General features: G+C 34.7%; 1 protein-coding gene across 1 annotated transcript in view; it reads right to left on the bottom strand.

The window, feature by feature from the left end:
• Positions 1–21,156, bottom strand: part of MAP4K5 (mitogen-activated protein kinase kinase kinase kinase 5) — a 138,913-nt gene that overhangs the window by 107,493 nt on the left and 10,264 nt on the right. Inside the window, exon 3 of the mRNA XM_024732812.1 lies at positions 8,540–8,597. Coding sequence (XP_024588580.1) covers positions 8,540–8,597 — 58 coding nt within the window. The remainder of the gene's footprint in view (positions 1–8,539; positions 8,598–21,156) is intronic.

Here is a 21,156-nt window from a genome sequence, read left to right as displayed (position 1 = left end):
GCACAGCAAGGGAAACCACTGACAAAACGAAAATACAACCTATCAGATGGAAGAAAATATTTGCAAATGATATGACTGACAAGGGATTAATATCCAACATTTAAAAACAACTCATACAACCCAACATCAAAAAAGCAAACAACCCAATCAAAAAATGGGTAGAAGAACTGCAGAGACAGTTTTTCTAAAAAGGACATGCAGATGGCCAACAGGCACATGAAAAGATGCTCAATATCAATAATTATCAGGGAGATGCAAATCAAAACCACGAGATATCACCTCACACCTCTCAGAATGGCTATCATCAAAAAGAATGCAAATTAACAAATGTTAGGCAAGGGTGTGGAGAAAAGGGAACCATGCACACTGTTGGTGGGAATGTAAACTGGTGCAGCCACTGTGGAAAACAGTAGGGAGGTTTCTCAAAAAACTAAAAATAGAACTACCATATAACCCAGCAATTCCACACCTGGGTATATATCTGAAAAAACAATAACACTAATTTGAAAAGATACCTCCCACTCATCCACCCCAATGTGCATGTATCTTTCATACATGAACATTTATAGTAAGCAAGGTATGAAAGCAACCTAAGTGTCCACCAACAGCTGAATGGATAAAGAAGATGTAGGGGTGTACACACACACACACACACACACACACACACACACACACTAGAATACTACTCAGCCATAAAAAAGAATGAAATTTTGCCATTTGCAGCAACATGGATGGACTTGGAGGGCACTATGCTAAGTGAAATAAGACAGACAGAGAAATCCCAATACTGTATGATATCACTTATATGCGGAATCTAAAATATATAACAAACTAGTGAATATAACAAAAAAGGAGCAGACTCACAGATACAGAGAACAAACCAGTGGTTACCAGTTAAGCAGGGGGAAGAGCAATATAGGGGTGGATGAGTGGGAGGTACAAACTTACTGGGTGTAAGATAGGCTACAAAGATGTACTGTATTATACAACATGGGGAATATGGCCACTATTTTGCAATAACTGTAAATGTAGTGTAACCTTTAAAAATTGTATTAAAAAATTAAAAAATTTAAAAATCAATTAAAAAAACAAATAACCTTATAGAATTGAACAAAGCATAACTATAAACAATTAACAATACTAAAATGGCCAGGCATTAAAATCACATCATCAAGCATTTACTAGACTTCTATGTGATTCTTTTGGGGTGGAAGAATTTAAACATTAGTCAACCTTTGTATATGAGTGAACTCTAACATAAAGGCAGCAACTTTAAAAAGCCAATCAGTGAGAAATTCCAACCTTTCAAAGAGTCTTAGTTTACAGTCCCAGCAATTAATCCTTATCTGTTAAATAATAACATCATATAATGGTGCACTTTCTTTTTTATGGTTTCTTGAGAAGTCAGAATTGTAGGATTTTAAAAATATATTCATTAATTCATTACATGAATCATAATCAAAAGTAGGCCATGCCCTTAAATAAAGTGAAACTGTGCTATGATGAGTCCAGTATACTTGCTGAAGGCAGATAAGGGATAAACATCTTTTTTTTTTAATATCTTTACTGGAGTATAATTGCTTTGCAATGTTGTGTTAGTTTCTGCTGTATAACAAAGTGAATAAGCTATATGCATATATATATATCCCCTTCCTCTTACATCTCCCTCTCACCCTCCTTATCCCACCCCTCTAGGTGGTCACAAAGCTCCCTGTGCTCTGCAGCTGCTTCCCACTAGTTATCTATTTTACATTTTGTAATGTATATATGTCAGTGTTACTCTCTCACTTCATCCCAGCTTACCCTTCCCCCTCCCCGTGTCCTCAAGTCCATTCTCTACGTCTGTCTTTATTCCTGTCCTGCCCCTAGGTTCATCATAACCATTTTTTTTTTTTTAGATTCCATATATATGTGTTAGCATACGGTATTTGTTTTTCTCTTTGTTTCCTCTGCAAAAACAGCCCATTCATTATCTGGACTATAACTGTTCCTTGAACATAACTTAAATATTTATTTGTTCAAGTAAGTCAAGAAGAGGCAAATGCTTGCGCAGTTCTGTTATAGTATAGCCTCTTCTATGTGTGTTAACGACATTTTGGAGACCATACTACACTTTCTAGGTGGAACTTAACTAGAAGACTCTAAAAGGGTATTATTACAATGAATTCTATTATCCAGGAAAAAAAAGAAAGTGTGCCATATCTGAAAGCTTATTTTTAAAGTGTTGCAGCATATGCTACCTCAGTAATCTCTCCCTAATGAATCATACACATAATGATCAAAATATTGTATTTGAAATGTAAAACCATTTTAACTATGCAAATTAAGAAATTGGCATAATTATGGTGACACAATTACTCTACATGTCTAACTTTATGAAGCAGCAAATGAACAGATCAAATATTCACTCACCTGGTCAAAAATTACTACTCCTCACTCCAATGACATTTTTTGAAGAAATAGAAAAACACATCCTAAAATTTATATGGAATCTCAGAGGATGCTGAAGAGCCAAAACAATATTGAAAAAGAAGTACAGAACTAATGACACATACTTCCTGATTTCAAAACTTACTACAAAGCTACTAAAATCAAAATAGTGTGATACAGGTACTCTACAGACATAGAGACCAATGGAATAGAACAGAGAGCCCAAAAATAAATTTTCACATATAAGACCATTCAACAGGGGACTTCCCTGGTGGCGCAGTGGTTAAGAATCCTCCTACCAATGCAGGGGACGTAGGTTCGATCCCTGGTCCAGGAAGATCCATATGCCATGGAGGAACTAAGCCCATGTATCACAACTACTGGGCCTGCACTCTAGAGCCCACATGCCAATACGACTGAGGCCTGTGCGCCCTAGAGACTGTGCTTCACAACAAGAGAAGCCACCATAACGAAAAGCCTGCACACTGCAATGAAGAGTAGCTGCATCTTACTGCAGCTAGAGAAAGCCTGTGCAGAGCAACAAAGACCCAACACAGCCAACAAGAATTAACAAATAAACAAAAAACAGACCATTCAATGGAGAAAGGACAGTGTTTTCAACAAATGGTATTAGGAAAAAATGGCTATCCATAAGCAAAAGAATGACGTTGGACCCTTACCTAACACTGTATACAAAAAAATTAACTCAAAATGGATCAAAGGCCTAAGACTATAAAACTCTTCGAAGAAAACATGGGCAAAAGCTTCATGTTATCAGATTTGGCAATGATTTATTGGGTATGACACCAAAGGCACATAATGATCAAGGCACAGGCAACAAAAGAAAAACAGGCAAACTGGACTTCAAGAAAATTTATACATTTTGTGCACCTAGAGACACTATCAACACAGTAAAAAGGCAACCCACAGAATGAGAGAAAATATTTGCAAACCATCTTTCCACATAATGATCAAGGGATTAATCCAAGAAGAAAACATAACAATCATAAATATTTATGTACCCAACATAGGAGCACCTCAATACATAAGGCAAATGCTAACAGCCATAAAAAGGAGAAATCAATGGTAACACAATAATAGTGGGGGACTTTAACACCAAATTTACACCACTAGACAGATCATCAGACAGAAAATAAATATGGAAAGAAAAGCTTTAAATGACACAAGAGACCAGAGAGACTTAATTGATATTTTTAGGATGTTCTACCCAAAAGTGGAAGGATACATTTTCTTTCAAGTGCACACAGAAGGTTCTCCAGAACAGATCACATTTTGGGTCACAAATCAAACCTTGGAAAATTTAAGAAAACTGAAATTGCATCAAGCATCTTTTCCAACCACAATGCTATGAGACTAGAAATCAATTACAGGAAATAAACAGTAAAAAACACAAATACATGGCCACTAAACAGTGCGCTGCTAAATAACCAAGGGATCGCTAAAGAAGTCAAAGAGGAAATAAAAAAATACTTAGAAACAGGGCTTCCCTGGTGGCACAGTGGTTGAGAGTCCACCTGCCGATGCAGGGGACATGGGTTCATGCCCCGGTCTGGGAAGATCCCACATGCCGCAGAGCGGCTGGGCCTGTGAGCCATGGCCGCTGAGCCTGCGTGTCTGGAGCCTGTGTTCTGCAACGGGAGAGGCCACAACAGTGAGAGGCCCGCGTACAGAAAAAAAAAAAAACCCTAGAAACAAATGACAACAAAAACATGACAATCCAAAACCTATGGGATGCAGCAAAAGCAGTTCTAACAGGGAAGTTCATAGCAATTCAAGCTCACGTCAAGAAACAAGAAAAATATCAAATAAACAATCTAACCTTACACTTAAAGCAACTAGAAAAAGAAGAACAAAGAAAATCCAAAATGAGTAGAAGGAAAGAAATCATAAAGATGAGAGCAGAAATAAATGAAATAGAAACAAAGAAAACAATAGCAAAAATCAATAAAACTAAAGGCTGGTTCTTTGAGAAGATAAACAAAATTGCTAAACCATTAGCCAGACTCATCAAGAAAAAAAGGGAGAAGACTCAAATCAAAAGAATTAGAAATGAAAAAGGAGAGATTACAACTGACACTGCAAAAGTACAAAAGATCATAAGAGACTACTACAAGCAACTATATGCCAAAAAAATGGACAACCTGAAAGAAATAGACAAATTCTTGGAAAAGTACAACCTTCCAAGACTGAACCAGAAAGAATTAGAAAATATAACCAGACCAATCACAGGTAATGAAATTGAAACTGCAATTAAAAATCTTTCAACAAAAGTCCAGGACCAGATGGCTTCAAGGAGGAATTCTACCAAATGTTTAGAGAAGAGCTAACACCTATCCTTCTCAAACTCTTCCAAAAAACTGCAGAGGGAGGAACATTCCCAAACTCATTCTACGAGGCAACCATCACCCTGGTACCAAAACCAAAAATATCACAAAAAAAGAAAATTATAGACCAATATCACTGATGAACTTAGATGCAAAAATCCTCAACAAAATACTAGCAAACAGAATCCAACAACATATTGAAAGGATCATACACCATGATCAAATGGGGTTTATCCCAGGAATGTAAGGATTCTTCAATATACTCAAATCAATCAATGTGATACACCATATTAACAAATTGAAGAACAAAAACCGTATGATCATCTCAATAGATGCAGAAAAAGCTTTTGACAAAATTCAACACCCATTTATGATAAAAACTCTCCAAAAAGTGGGCACAGAGGGACCCTAACTCAACATAATAAAAGCCATATACGACAAACCCACAGTAAACATCATTCTCAATGGTGAAAATCTGAAAGCATTTCCTCTAAGATCAGGAACAAGACAAGGATGTCCACTCTCGCCACTATTATTCAACACAGTACCGGAAGTCATAGCCACAGCAATTAGACAAGAAAAAGAAATAAAAGGAATACAAACTGGAAAAGAAGTAAAACTGTCACTGTTTGCCGATGACATGATACTATACATAGGAAATCCTGAAGATGCCACCAGAAAACTACTAGAACTAATAAATGAGTTTGGTAAGGTTGCAGGATACAAAATTATTGCACAGAAATCTCTTGCATTCCTATACACTAACAACAAAAGATAAGATAAATTAAGGAAACAATCCCATTACTATCACAACAAAAAGAATAAAATACCTAGGAATAAACCTACCTTAGGAGACAAAAGACCTGTACTCATAAAACACTGATGAAAGAAATCAAAGATAACATAAACAGATGGCGAGATATACCATGCCCCTGGATTGGAAGAATCAATATTGTGAAAAGGACTATACTACCCAAAGCAATCTACAGGTTCAATGCAATTCCATTCAAATAACCACTGGCATTTTTCACAGAACTAGAACAAGAAATTTTACAATTTGTATGGAAACACAAAAAGACCCTGAACAGCCAAAGCAATCTTGAAAAAGAAAAACAGAGCTGGAGGAATCAGGCTCCCAGACTTCAGACTATACTACAAAGCTACAGTAATCAAGACAGTATGGTACTGGCACAAAAACAGAAATATAGATCAATGGAACAAGATAGAAAGCCCAGAGATAAACCCACGCACATATGGTCACCTTATCTTTGACAAAGGAGGCAAGAATATGGAGAAAAGACAGCCTCTTCAATAAGTGGTGCTGGGAAAACTGGACAGCTACATGTAAAAGAATGAAATCAGAATATTTCCTAACACCATACACAAAAAGAAACTCAAAATGGATTAAAGACCTAAATCTAAGGCCAGACACTATCAAACTCTTAGAGGAAAACATAGGCAGAACACTCTATGACATAAATCACAGCAAGATCCTTTTTGACCCATCCCCTAGAGTAAGGGAAATAAAAAAAAAGAAGTGGGACCTAATGAAACTTCAAAGCTTTTGCATAGCAAAGGAAACCATAAACAAGATGAAAAGACAACCCTCAGAATGGGAGAAAATATTTGCAAATGAAGCAACTGAGAAAGGATTTACCTCCAAAATATACAAGCAGCTCATGCAGCTCAATGTCACAAAAACAAACAACCCAGTCCAAAAATGGGCAGAAGACCTAAACAGACACTTTTCCAAAGAAGATATACAGATTGCCAACAGACACATGAAAGGATGCTCAACATCACCAATCCTTAGAGAAATGCAAATCAAAACTAAAATGAGGTATCACCTCACACCAGTCAGAATGGCCATCATCAAAAAATCTAGAAACAATAAATGCTGGAGAGGGTGTGGAGAAAAGGGAACCCTCTTGCACTGTTGGTGGGAATGTAAATTCATAGAGCCACTATGAAGAACAGTATGGACATTCCTTAAAAAAGTAAAAATAGATCTACCATATGACCCAGCAATCCCATTACTGTGCATATACCCTAAGAAAACCATAATTTAAAGAGATACATGTACCACAATGTTCATTTCAGCACTATTTACAATAGCCAGGATATGGAAGCAATCTAAATGTCCATCAATAGATGAATGGATAAAGATGTGGCTCATATATAAAGTGGAATATTACTCAGCCATAAAAACGAACCAAGTTGAGTTATTTGTAGTGAGGTGGGTGGACCTAGAATCTGTCATACAGAGTGAAGTAAGTCAGAAAGAGAAAAACAAATAACGTATGCTAATGTATATGTATGGAATTTTAAAAAGCGGTACTGATGAACCTAGTGGCAGGACAGGAATAAAGATGCAGACGTAGAGAACAGACTTTGAGGGCACAGTGGGGAAGGGGAAGCTCGGATGAAGTGAGAGAGTATAATTGACATATATACACTGCCAAATGTAAAATGGCTGGCTAGCAAGAAGCTGCTGCATAGCACAGGGAGATCAGCTCGGTGCTTTGTGATGACCTAGAGGGATGGGATATGGAGGGTGGGAGGAAGTCTCAAGAGTGAGGGGATATGGGGATGTATGTATACATATAGCTGATTCACTTTGTTGTACAGCAGAAACTAACACAACATTGTAAAGCATTTATACTCCAATAAAGATGTGAAAAAAAAATGGGCAGAGGATCTGAATAGATATTTCTGCAAAGCAGATACACAAATGGCCAATATGCACATGAAACGATGCTCAACATCACTAGTCATTAGGGAAATGCAAAAAAAACCCTACAATGAGATACCCCCTCACTTCCATTAGGGTGGCTGCTATAACAAATAAAGGAGAAAAATAACAATTGTTGTAAAGGATGTGGAGAAACTGGAACACTTGTGTAGTATGGATGGGAATATAAACTGTATAGCCACTGTGGAAAACAGTATGGTGGTCCTCCAAAACAATAAAAATAGAAGAATTCTGGCATGGATGGTGGTGATGGTAACACCACATTATGAATGTATTTTATACCACTGAAATGTACACTTTAAAATTGTTTGGATGGCAAATTTTATGTTACGTGTACATTACCACAGTAAAAAGAAAGAAAGAAAAAAAAAGAAATTGGAGAAAAAAGAAAGCTACTACTGCTCTCATTAGAAACTTTTAGGACATCAAAATAAGTAAATAGCTTCAGGTTTTATACAGTTGTTTTATTTTCAAAGCAAGTTACTCAGTATGTTTTAAAACAAACAGTCTTCGGACAGACAGAAGTATAAAAAAATAAGCATTAGGCTAAGACCAGAATTATTAAACCTATCAACCAGCCAGGGAATGGCTGACACATAAAATATAATTATCCTGAATTTCACCAAATATTCCCCCAAATCAATGAATACTTTACTAATCACATTCTCATAAAAGCTAAAACTGAAGTCCAAATATTTCACTATCATCTTAAAAGAAAATTAATTTAACATTATTTTAACGTTACTTTTTGTTTGTCAATGTGTCTTTCAATTTTTGAATGTGCATATTTCAGACTTCAGCAACAAAATTACTGCATCAAATTCGTCTTTAACCAACAACCTCCAGTGGAATTTAATGTAACCATATAGGAGATACCCTTTTTATGACAACATAAGACTCTTTTGGAAGAAGGGAAACAAGGAAGGAAATATGGAAAATGCTTTTAAGTGATATATTTATGAACTGCACAAGAAAAGTGTTCAAAAGTTGTCTTGAGAGTTTTAATACATACCAGGCTCCAATTTGATAATTTTTACTGCAGCCAGCTCTCCCGTATGTATATTTCTGGCCTAAAATAAAAATGAAAGTAAAACTTTAAAAAAGTCTGTCAACTGTATAAAAGTTACTTGGTACTATGTTAATTAGTTGCTTATCAATCAGGCTTTTAACAAAACTGAAAAACAAAATCTTTATTTCCAGTGAAATGAGTATACTCATTTTCCCAATAAAGAAAATATAGAAAAAATACACGCACACACACAAAATTCTCTTTAATTCCACCACTAAAAAACAACTACTGTTTAAAATTTTGGTGTCCTTCCTCCAAGTCTTTTCTTATACTTACTTTTCTTAATTAAAAAAAATACTCATGGTTTTTATGTATTTTATAAATATAGTCCTAGGCCATTAAAGGAAAATAAATAACCAAATCATGTGTATCTTACTACCCAGAGGTAAAAAGTTAACGCTTAGTGTACGTATTTCCTTTTTTGCCCTGTGTACGTGTGCTCAAGTGTGTACGTGTTATAGAAGATGTGCCATCACAGTCTTCGACAACATAATGTGCAATGCTGCCTAATTTTCCACTGACGGTATATATAATTTGTTTAACTTATCGGCTATTAATGGACACTTAGGATTTTAATATTATTTTGGAATTATAAATAGAGGAATATATATATCTCATAGCTTTATATCTATCCACAGCCTTGATTATTTCCTTCAAATAAATTCCTAGAAGAGAAACTACTTACCACTTAAGAAAATATCATGGATAGACTTAGTATAATTAATGCTTCAATGATTATCACTGCAAATATTTTAGCACATATCAAAGTTTATCAGTAAGGCAACCTATAAACATAATTGTTAAGTTAAAAAGTATGTGGATTTAAAATGGACATATTGCCATATTGCTCTGAAAAAAATTATGGGGATTCATACTCTCACCAACCTTAGATGTTAAATCTACGTCTGCCAAGTTCTATTATAGGTGCAGATTTTTATTTTATTTTTTCAAAATTATGTACTTTCTCAGTGCTCTACATAATTTTAAATGTCTATATAATAGCTCATATAATCATTCTCCCTTACTGTTAGATATTAAGGATGTTATACACAGTCTTTTCATTATTTAAGACTATTTCTTTCAAATGGATTCTAAGGTATGAGATTACTAGGTCAAGGGTATAAATATGAACACTTAAGGCCATCAACACATACTGCCAAAAGAGTCTAAAAGCACTGTGCCATAATATTGTCAACACTAATATGAGTGCTCATTTTCATTACACCCAGTGTGGCACACTCTACGTGGAAATGCTATTTAATAATCTACATTTTTCATTTTAGTATATTAGATTTGAATATGAATTTTCACACTTGGCATAAATAAGGAGCATATGATAAAACAGAAAAGAATGACAAAGAATGTAGGGAAGAGAGCCTCAGAAGGGATATTTTTAGAAATGACATATAGAGGGTGAGAAAAATAATAGAATGGGGGAGAGGGATGCAGAGGGAAAGTCACAAACAGAAAGGCAGAAGAAAAAAGGATTTTTTCTACAGCAGCAGTCTCAAATATTTTGTGATGAGAAGTTCATATTTTCCTCATCTATTGCAGTAAATAGGGTAAGGAGGAGTCTCAGGAAGAGAAAACAAACATTTTAACTCCCCCCATCCATGGTTACCCTTCCCCCAACTGCAAAGGCATTTAGAGAAATGGGAAAAGGTCAGCCAGAAGCCTCACACCATTCCTACCCTCTCCTCTTCCTTGCCTGTGACAAAAGAATCGCCTCAGGTCTTTTCCCCATTCCTAAGATCTTTCAGCATTTTATATCCATACAGTGGAGTATTATTCAGTGATAAAAAGCCATCAAGCCATGAAAAGATATGGAAGAACCGTAAATGCATACTGCTAAGTGAAAGAAACCGGTCTGAAAAAGCTACATACTACAAGAGTCCAACTATGTGACATTCTGGGAAAGGCAAAACCACAGAAAGTGAAAACAACAATGGTTGCCAGGGGTCTGGGTGAAGAGTGATGAACAGGTGAAGTACAGGGAATTTTTAGGATGGTGAAACTATTCTCATATGAAACTGTAATGGATACACGTCATTAGGTATCTGTCAAAATCCATAAAACTGTACAACACAAAGAGTGAACCTTCACGTAAACTATGAACTATAATACTATATCAATACTGGTTCAATAATTGTAATAAATATACCACACTTAATGCAAGATGTTAATAAAAGGGGAAACTGCATAGGTGGGTGGGTGAGGTGTGCATGAATGTAACCCTATGTATCCGCTCAACTAATCTGTAAATATAAAGCTATACTAAAATTAAATCTATTATTTTTAAAAGAATACACACAAAATTAAATTTTAAGTATACTGATACTTTCAGACATATTGAGTCAATTTTTATGATTAGAATCAACACAAATATGTTGAATTTCAATTTAACAGAACCAAAATGACGCAAGAACCAAGGACACCTTTCTTTAGAGATTCTGAGGGACTCGGGAAAGAACAGATCACTGGAAGATTTGAACAATCACAGAACCACATAAAATATATATGGTATTTTAAAATTCAGCTACACCATGCATAAGCCAAAATATACTATATGTCGTTACAGAAATTTAAAAAAAAAGAAGATAAGCTATAACTCCCACTGACAGGGTAAACACTTAAGTGTCAGTCTCCATTTTGAAGACATTATTTCTGTTCTCTCCAAATGAAGAACCGATGGGCAAATGTTCGTACTCTGTAATTTTCCAGCTGGATTTTTAAAACAGAAAGCAGTACCAGGCTCTTTTATAATGAAAGGCAAAGAGGCTTTCAGAAAAAAAGATCTAAACAGAGACTTTACAGATTCAATTTACTAAAGAGATCTTTCAGAAATTTAACTATACAATTTCACACTATAATCCAGTGGAGTCATACGCAATACTAGTTTTTGAAACCCAACATTTCCTTTCAACAAATTAAGTGTGATATTCTCAAGTATTTTTGTTTTTAACTTTAACACACAAGAATTTAAAGATCCTGCACTGTGTTTATAAAAGGAACTAAGAGAAATACCACAGCACCTCTACCAAAAGATCTAAATACATTTCTGATTCCTATTTATTTTAGTAGGTTATTGCTATACACTAATATTTAGACTTAAGGGTATACTGAACACCTAGAAGTCCAATAAAATATTTTACTATAGTTTATCTCTTATTTAATTCTTTATTAATCAGGAATTAAAATTATTAGGTGGAAAAAGATAAACTAATAATAAATGGGATCAATGTCACTATAAAATCCATAAAAGAGCCTTTCCACTTAAATTAAATTTCTATTCTCATTGCCAAGGTGTTTCCCTTATCTCTTAATATTTCCAAGTCAATTTACTACTGGAGACGTATTTTTACTCAAACTCTCCTGTCTGGATTTTTAATTCATAGTAAGAAGTTAAATTTCCACTTGTACCAAGAAAAAAAAATTAAAGACGTTTATCTTCTTAACTCATCCATTTCTATTTCAACAATATTATGCAGATGCCAGTTTTATAAGCCATGAACTTTCCAACATGCTGTAAAATTTTTAATGTGACTAAAAAATAATTAAAGGAAAAGTCTTGCGTTACCAACAAAGAATAGAAAGATATGATTTAAGGCACAGTACCTCTCAGTAGAGAGGAAGCTGGAAGATAATTTCTTTTAACAGGGGTAAAAAATGTAACTGGCAAGTATTGACAGTCATCTAAAAGTTATAGCAACCAAGATGGTCACCATGAAGATAAATGAGATCAGCTCTTATATTCCACTTCACTGTTCTTTACATTAGGCCCCTCATCCTATCCCCAGGTAATTTCCTTCCAGCATTTCTTAGGGTCACAAAACTTTTCCATGAAGCCAACTGGGGGCATCAATTTCAAATATACACCCTTCCTCCAAAAATATCCTTTAATATAACAATAGAGAATCCAGATATCTCAATATTTAACAAGCTATCTCTTGTGGCTAGTGACTACTTCTCAGAGTCAAAATTATGTATCCCAGACTTAAGAATATGAACTACGATACAAAAGTAGTAACACAGCATCTGTAAAGTTTGAAGAAAGCCAAGTAGCTGGTTTGCCCACAAAAGAAGCAGTCAATTATGTCATAGGTTGTAAAACCTCTATAGCTGATTCTTTATGGAACATTGTTTTTTACAGGTTCATTCAATCAACAAATATTACTAAACACTGAATACCAAATATTATTATTTAACAAATATGTGCCAGGCACTGATATTGATACTGGGGATATAATGAAACAAAACAGTGCTGTCTTTAGGAAGCTTTTTATCAGTTGGTGAGACAGAGAGGTGAATAGTAAATACAACGAAGTGTGACAAATCTCTCAAAGGTGACACAAGACAACACAGGAGGCTTCTGAGCCAAGTCAAAGCTGGTTGGAGAAAGCTTCCAGGAAAAAGTAAATCTATGGATATTATGAGAGACTTTCCTGGGAAGAGTGGGGTGGGGTAAGGGATTGTAACAGAATTCCAGGCAAAGGTGTAAAGACAGGATAAAACATGGTCATTTCAAAGTAGTAAAATTATCTTGTATTAAGGGAAATATAAGAGTGTAAAGAGACGATGGTGAGAGACAACATTCCTTTGAAGCTCAGGAAAGGCGGTATCACCCACTACCCTATTATAGCCATCATCTACTAATTTCTTGGTCACCCCTTCTTGTTCACTCAGGACTTTATGGTTCCTGGCTCACAGTCTTCCTTTCCACCCCTTTTCTTGGTACCATTCTTAGAGACTTCAACATCCAGATCTACTCTCTGACTTTTCAATCCTTAGCCTCCTATCTGAATCTTGACTTCAAACATCGTAATTCCTGATCATGACTTCCTACCCTTTCAGCTCACTTACTCTAGTCTTTCCATTCCAGTGATCTTTCCACCTCATCAATCCAGTGCATTCCCATATGACTACCAATTATATCTCTCAATTCCTCACATCTTCCCTTAACTGTCAGGGTTCCATGGTGCACCACTCTATTTATAATCACTCCCTTAAAAACAACCTTAACTTCCTTCTCCTGTTATCCTCTGTCATACTAGCCTAGCAAAATCCTAATCTGATTAAACTTGATTATCCACTAATTCCATACTGATATTGAATAGCTAAATGATACTGGGGAAAAAATGTATAAAATCAGACTAACTGGTGTTATTTTCAAATCATAACACAAACCTCAAACTACAACTTCTCCATTAGGTTTGATTTTCTACTCTTCAAAAAGAATATTTTATACCTCTCTTTTAAAGCCTTCAATAATGCCTAAGCCTCTGCTTACTCACTCCTCTGTTACCTATCCTAACACAGAATTTCACCTTTTCTTTACCTAACATTGTCCTATGTAGTCCTATGGCTTTAACAACCATCTCCAGGATAAATCTCTCCTCACCCAGCTCCAGACTCCTAAATCCATGGAAACCTGACAGGCATGTCAACCCTAACATGCCTAACACATAACACTCAGTTTTCTCTGCTCCATAAACCCATTCATCTTCACATCTTCCCAATCTAAATAAAATTTACTGCAGCCAGCCAGTTGCTCAAGTACAAAACCTAAGGTCATTCTTCATTTCTTTCCTTCACATTCTTCACATCTGATATCTCAGCAAATAATGATGGCTTAAAAATATAAAGCAAATTCATTAACTTTCCTCTATCTTCTCTGCTATGCTCTAGTCCAGCTTGTCTCCATTAGGAATTAGCAAACTAATGGGAATGCAAAGGAATAGCAAGTCTAGGATAACCCCTAGTTTCTAGATTGTACAAGTGAATACACACTGTGATTCCATTCACTAAGATGACAGACACAGGAAGATGGACACATTTTATGGGTGGAGGGGAAGGACAGTGAAGGAACATAGATAAGGGGCTCAGATTTGAACATATTTAACATTTAGGTTCCTATGGAAAACTAACTGGAGATATGGAGATATCTTGGTAAGCCACTTAATAGCTCCTGAAGCTCAAGAGCTAACATGGATTGGAGACAGATTGGTCATCATCAATATTATTGAATCCAGGCCAGTAGATGACATAACCTAAGAAGAGTATGTAGAGTTAGAAGAAAAGAGATTCAAGAGCAGAATCCTAGAATATTACCCACATTTAAGGGATAGGGAAAAAAACTCTCCACAACAGATCACATGCTAGACCACAAAACAAATTTCAATAAACTTAAGAAGAATGTAATCATAGCAAGCATCTTTTCTAACCACAATGATATGAGGCTAGAAATAAACTACAAGAAAAAAAAAACTGCAAAAAATACAAACAGGTGGAGGCTAAACAATATGCTACTAACCAACGAATGGGTCACTGAAGAAACCAAAGAGGAAATCAAAAAATACCTGGAGACAAATGAAAATGGAAACACAACCATCCAAAATCTATGGGATGCAGCAAAAGCAGTTCTAAAAGGAAAGTTTATAGAAATACAAGTCTACCTCAGGAAACAAGAAACATCTCAAATAAACATCTAACCATACACCTAAAGGAACTAGAAAAAGAAGAACAAACAAAACCAAAAGTCAGTAGAAGAAAATAAATAATAAAAATGAGAGCAGAGACAAAATAGAAAATTTTTAAAAATGAGAAAGATCAACAAAACTAAGAGCTGGTTCTTTGAAAGATGAAGAAAACTGATAAATCTTTAGCCAGACTCATCAAGAAAAAAAGACAGAAGACCCGAATAAAATCAGAAATGAAAGAGAACTTACAGCTGACATAACATATATCAAAGGATCATAAGAGAATATTACAAACAATTATATGCCAATAAAATGGACAACCCAGAAGAAATGTACAAATTCCTAGAAACATACAAACTCTCAGGACTGAATCAGGAAGAAGCAGAAAATATGAACAGATCAATTACCAGTAATGAAATTAAATCAGTAAAAAATTTTTTTTCCAACAAACAAAATTCCAGGACCAGACATCTTGAAAAGTAACCAAACATTTAAAGAAGAGTTAACACTTATCCTTCTCAAATTACTCTAAAAAAATGGAAAAAGAAGGAATACTTCCAAACTGATTCTACAAGGCCAGCATCACCCTGATACCAAAACCAAAGACACTACAAAAAAGAAAATTAAAGAACAATATCACTGAACATAGATGCAAAAATCCTCAACAAAATATGAGCAAATTGAATTTAACAATACATTAAAAGGATTATACATTATGATCATGTGATATTTATCCCAGAGATGTAATATTTATCCCAGAGATGTAAGGATGGTTCAAAAGCTGCAAATCAATCAATGTGATACACATTAATAAACTGAAGAATAAAAATCATATCATCATCTTGAGAGATGCAGAAAAAGCTTTTGACAAAGTTCAACATTCACTTATGATATCATATCATCATCTTGACAGATCCAGAAAAAGCTTTTGACAAAGTTCAACATTCATTTATGAGAAAGACTCTCAACAAAGTGGGTATAAAGGGAACATACCTCAACACAATAAAAACCATATATGACAAATCTACAGTCAACATCATACTTAACAGTGGAAAGCTGAAAGCATTTCCTGTAAGATCAAGAACAAGACAAGGATGTCCACTCTCACCACTTATATTCAACACAGTTTTGGAAGTCCTAACCACAGCAATTAGAGAAGAAAAATAAATAAAAGGAATCCAAACTGGAATAAGTAAAACTGTCAGTGTTTGTAGATGACGTTGTATTATATAGAGAGAAAATCTTTAAGATGCCACAAAAAAAAAGTATTAAAACTAATAAATGAATTCAGTAAAACTGCAAGATAAAAATATATTATTGTAGCTTTATAGTATAGTTTGAAATCAGAGAGTATGATACCTTTAGTTTTGTTTTTCTTTTTCAAGATTGTTTTGAAACCTATTGTGTCTCTATATACTAGTAATTAACTATCAGAAAGAGAAATTGAGAAAACAATCCCATTTACAATTGCATCAAAAAGAATAAAATACACAGGAATAATCTAACCAAGGTGGTAAAAGACTTGTACTAGGAAAACTGTAAGACAGTGATGAAAGAAACTGCAGACAACAGGAACAAAGGGAAAGATATGATGTCATGTTCATGAATTAGATTAATATTATTAAAATGACCATACTACCGGCGGCAATCTACAGATTCAATGCAATCCCTGTCAAAATACCAACAGCATTTTTCACGGAACTAGAACAAATAATTCTGAAATTTATATGGAAACACAAAACATTTCAGATAACCAAAACAATCTTGAAAAAGTAGAACAAAGCTGGAGGTATCACACTCCCTGATTTATTTATACTATAAAGCTACAGTAATCAAAATGGCATGGTATTGGCACACAGGTCAATGGAACAGAATAGCGAGCCCAGAAATACCCACACTTATATGGTCAACTAATCTATGGGAAAGGATGCAAGAATATATAATGGGGAAAAGACAGCCTCTTCAAGATATGGTGCTTGGAAAACTGGAGAGCTACATGCAAAAGAATCAAACTAAACTACTTTCTCACACCATATACATATACCTTAAACTCAAAATGGATTAAAGACTTAAATGTAAGACCTGAAACCATAAAACTGAGGAAAACATAGGCAGCACACTATTTGACATTGGTCTTAGCAATATTTTTTTGAATATGTCTCCTCAAGTAAGGGGAAAATAAAAAAAACTGGACTACATCAAACTAAGAAGCTTTTGCACAGCAAAGGAAACTACCAACAAACAAAAATGCTGCCTATTGAATGGGAGAAGATATGTGCAAACATAATATCCCATAAGGGGTTAATATTCAAAATACATAAATGGCTCATAGAACTCAACATCAAAGAAAAAGAAAAAAACCAGATTAAAAAATGGGCAGAGGACTTGAACAGACACTTTTCAAAAGACATACAGACAGCCAACATACATATGAAAAAATGCTCAATACCACTAGTCAGAGAAATATTAATCAAACCCACAATGTCACAGCTATCAGAATGGCTATCACCAAAAAGACAACAAATAAAGTGTTGGCAAGGATGTGGAGAAAAGGGAACCCTTATGCACTGTTGGTGGGATGTAAACTGGTGCAGCCACTATGGAAAACATTATGAAGGTTCCTCAAAAATTCAAAAATAGAACTGCCATATAATCCAGCAATATCACTTCTGGGCATGTATGTGAAGATACAAAAATTCAGATTCAAAAAGATACATGTGTGCCACTATTCACTGCAGATTTATTTACCATAGCCAAGATATGAAAGCAACCCAAGGGGAGATACACACACACACACACACACACACACACACACACACACGAATATTACTTAGCCATAAAAAATGAAATCTTGCCATTTGTGACAATGTGTTTAACCTCATGGGTATTATGCTAAGTGAAATAAGTCAGACAAACACTGTATGATTTCACTTATATGTGGAATCTAAAGAACAAAATAAACAAAACAAAACAGAAACAGATCAAAGAACAAACTGGTGGTTGCCAGAGGGGAGGGGGATAAAGGATGAGTAAAACCAAGTGAGGGAGGTTAAGAGGTACAAACTTCCAGTCATAAAATAAATAAGTCACAGTGATGTAATATACAGCATAGGGAACAGAGTCAATAACAGTGTGCAATACATTTGTATAGTGATGGATGGTAACTAGACTAACTGCTGTCATCATTTTGTAATGTATAAAAATATCAAATCACTCTGTTGTAATCTGAAACTAATATAATACTGTAAGTCAACTACACCTCAATAAAAATTAAAAAAATAGGTAGGTAGGTAGGTAGATAAGAAGGAAGGAAGGAAGGAAACAGACAAAACTAAAACTACAACTACTCTAGAGATACTGTTCTATTAGAATCTCAGTTTGGAGGAAATTTTAGAAATGATCTAATTCAATCTTTTTTCTAAAAAAGCAATTTTCTTCTATTTAGTTTATGGAGGTCATTTGATCAATCTCATACATTCATTTTGTAGGATAAATTTAGTTGTATAAAGACTTTTTATGATAAGCAAAATCTACTTTCCTATAATTTCTCCTCAATGGTCGTTTGGTCTGTGAGATAAAGCTGATTGAGTCTATTGCTCCTATGACAAATTTCAGATATCTAAATTCATTGATTTATTCAGTAAGTATGTATTGATTTATTCAGTAAGTATGTATTGCCATCCCTATGGCAGTTAGGGGACCTAGTTCTAATTTTAACTCTCCTCAGACAGAAACATAAAAGCTCCCTTCTATCTATGGATGAAACATGCTAACTTCTTCAACATGCTACATACAGATTCCAGACGCTTACCGCCATTCTGATTACTATGTGTTTTGCCTATGTGCTCAAAGTCTGATGTCCAACAAAAATGATAGTAGTTAAAGTATTAGATTCATTACAAAAGTCATGTTATAAGTGACTTTTTTCTTCAAAATTTCTATAAAGTTATGATATTTTTAAAATTTTAAAATAAATGTTGAAAGTGTTATATTCAAAACACAATGCAGTACTTTATCCTGTGGTAAGAGTAAAGTGCTTCATTTTACTTCTATTATAAATCTTTTTGGGAAAACAGATCATAAACACATACTACATACTATATAAATTATGTAAATTTCAAGGAAACCACTTCCATTAAGATTATCAAATTTATGTCAACAAAATATAATAAGGGTGGAGCCACACAGCATATCCTCCACATGAAAATTTAATATAAAGATTAGTCATTCACTATTTTTTCATTTACTCAGCATCCCTTATGCATCGGGTACTTTAGGTATGAGGGTAGTACAGGTGGGATGACAGCAAAGAATTAAAAGATTTATCTGCCTTGTTTGAGTTTCAATGGGACAGATTTTAGATCCAAACAGGAAAGTTTTCTATAGCTTAAAAAGGAACCAACTGCTTCTAGTGTATCATTATTTAAATAAGTTAAATGACCCTTTGTCAAGGATAGGGTAGGGGACATATGTACTGTGTAAGAGGTCCCTGCCAGCTCCCAGATTCCTTAATTTTTGTGAAGCAAGTTATTTCCAAGCTGCCTTCCAGATCTAGACAGGTGCTCCCTCTCCCACAGAAGGAAGCTGTACTGCAGGGTTTGCCCCACTACCAGGCAGACATATTCAGAGTCTAAGGCCTGCCTGTTAGGGTGACCCCAAATCTGTCCAGATGACTTATATCTCAGGACACACTAAAGCCTTAGTATGTTAGGATACTTACTTGCCTTTGAAAAGAATTTTTCTAATCCTCTCCTAATACAGCTTGATTTTACTAAAGGGAACATTCCTTCTAGAGGATTACTTAAATTGTAATTATCTGGAGGCCTTCATGGCAAAGCAAAGGGAGATAAGGGCTTGAGTTAAGATTGAAAGCGGTAGGGAAAAATCAAACGTGAAAACATAAGTGTAAAATAAGGTAACAGAAATACATTACATTACATTATTAATAATAAAAAAAGAGGTAGGAAATATGTAAACTCTCAATCACTGCTAGTGGGTGCACTGCTGGTAGGTGCAGCTATTGAGGGGAATAATAGGTCAAATTCACTGAAACTTTAGCCAGAAGGACTCCCCCAGGATTGGCATCTCTTGCTCCATGTGCAGCCACATTTTCATGCAGTGTGAAATTAACAACATGGATAAAAATCTCATCACAAGGAAAAAAAGAAAATTTAATTCTAGAAATTTACTTAAAGAAATAATTAGATATGTGAAAAGAATTTGTTCAAGGATACGGATCACAGCATGCTTATAATAAGGAAATACTGGAGATAATCTGCTTGTTCAACAATAATGAATTAAACACTGTACAATGATACAAGGAAATAATACACAAATATTAAACGTGTATATCTACTCACATGAAAAGTTTTTTGTGACATACTGTTAAATGAAAAAAGTACCTTATCAAATATATATGCTACATACTATATATAGTATGCTTAAATATATGCTTATATAATATATATTATGATCTATGTATGTGTCCTTAATATGACTTTTTAAAAGTCTTGAAAGATATACAAAAATGTTCATCTTTCAGTAGAAGAGGTACATGTAATTTTTCATTTATTCCTATATCCAAGTTTTCGAAAATAAACACATATTATTTAAAATGTATTTTTTGAAAAGAAGGCTATCTATTCTGAGGCAAGGACGAGAGAGGCAAATAGGAAAGCAAGTCCTACCAATGGATCTACAGAAAGAATAGGAAATTACTCATGGATAAAGAACATTATAGGGGACCCAAGCATCTCCAGTATTACAATTAGGAGCTAAAAAGCTTAAAATGCAAAAGTTGTTAATAATTTATTGCAACTTATGTCTATTAAAATATACTGTCATGCCCACATTGGATCCTTCCTGATATTGGTAAGAGGTAGGTTTAAAAAAGGACAAAAAGGCACAGGGCACCTAGAAAAGAGGGTGCATGTATGTGAGGGGTAACACATTGGTTCACAAGACATCCTTCTTAAGCTGTGACAAATTAGACATAGGCAAACAGAAGTAACCAGCTAATGCTACAGAAGGTAGGCTATTCTACTGCCTGAAAGAATTAGCATTTTGTTTATTTTAACTTAGAAC

The sequence above is a fragment of the Neophocaena asiaeorientalis genome, unplaced genomic scaffold (genome assembly GCF_003031525.2).
Source record: "Neophocaena asiaeorientalis asiaeorientalis breed wild unplaced genomic scaffold, Neophocaena_asiaeorientalis_V1.1 scaffold233, whole genome shotgun sequence".
In the NCBI taxonomy this organism is placed as follows: domain Eukaryota; kingdom Metazoa; phylum Chordata; class Mammalia; order Artiodactyla; family Phocoenidae; genus Neophocaena; species Neophocaena asiaeorientalis.
This window is presented reverse-complemented; position numbering and strand designations above follow the sequence as displayed.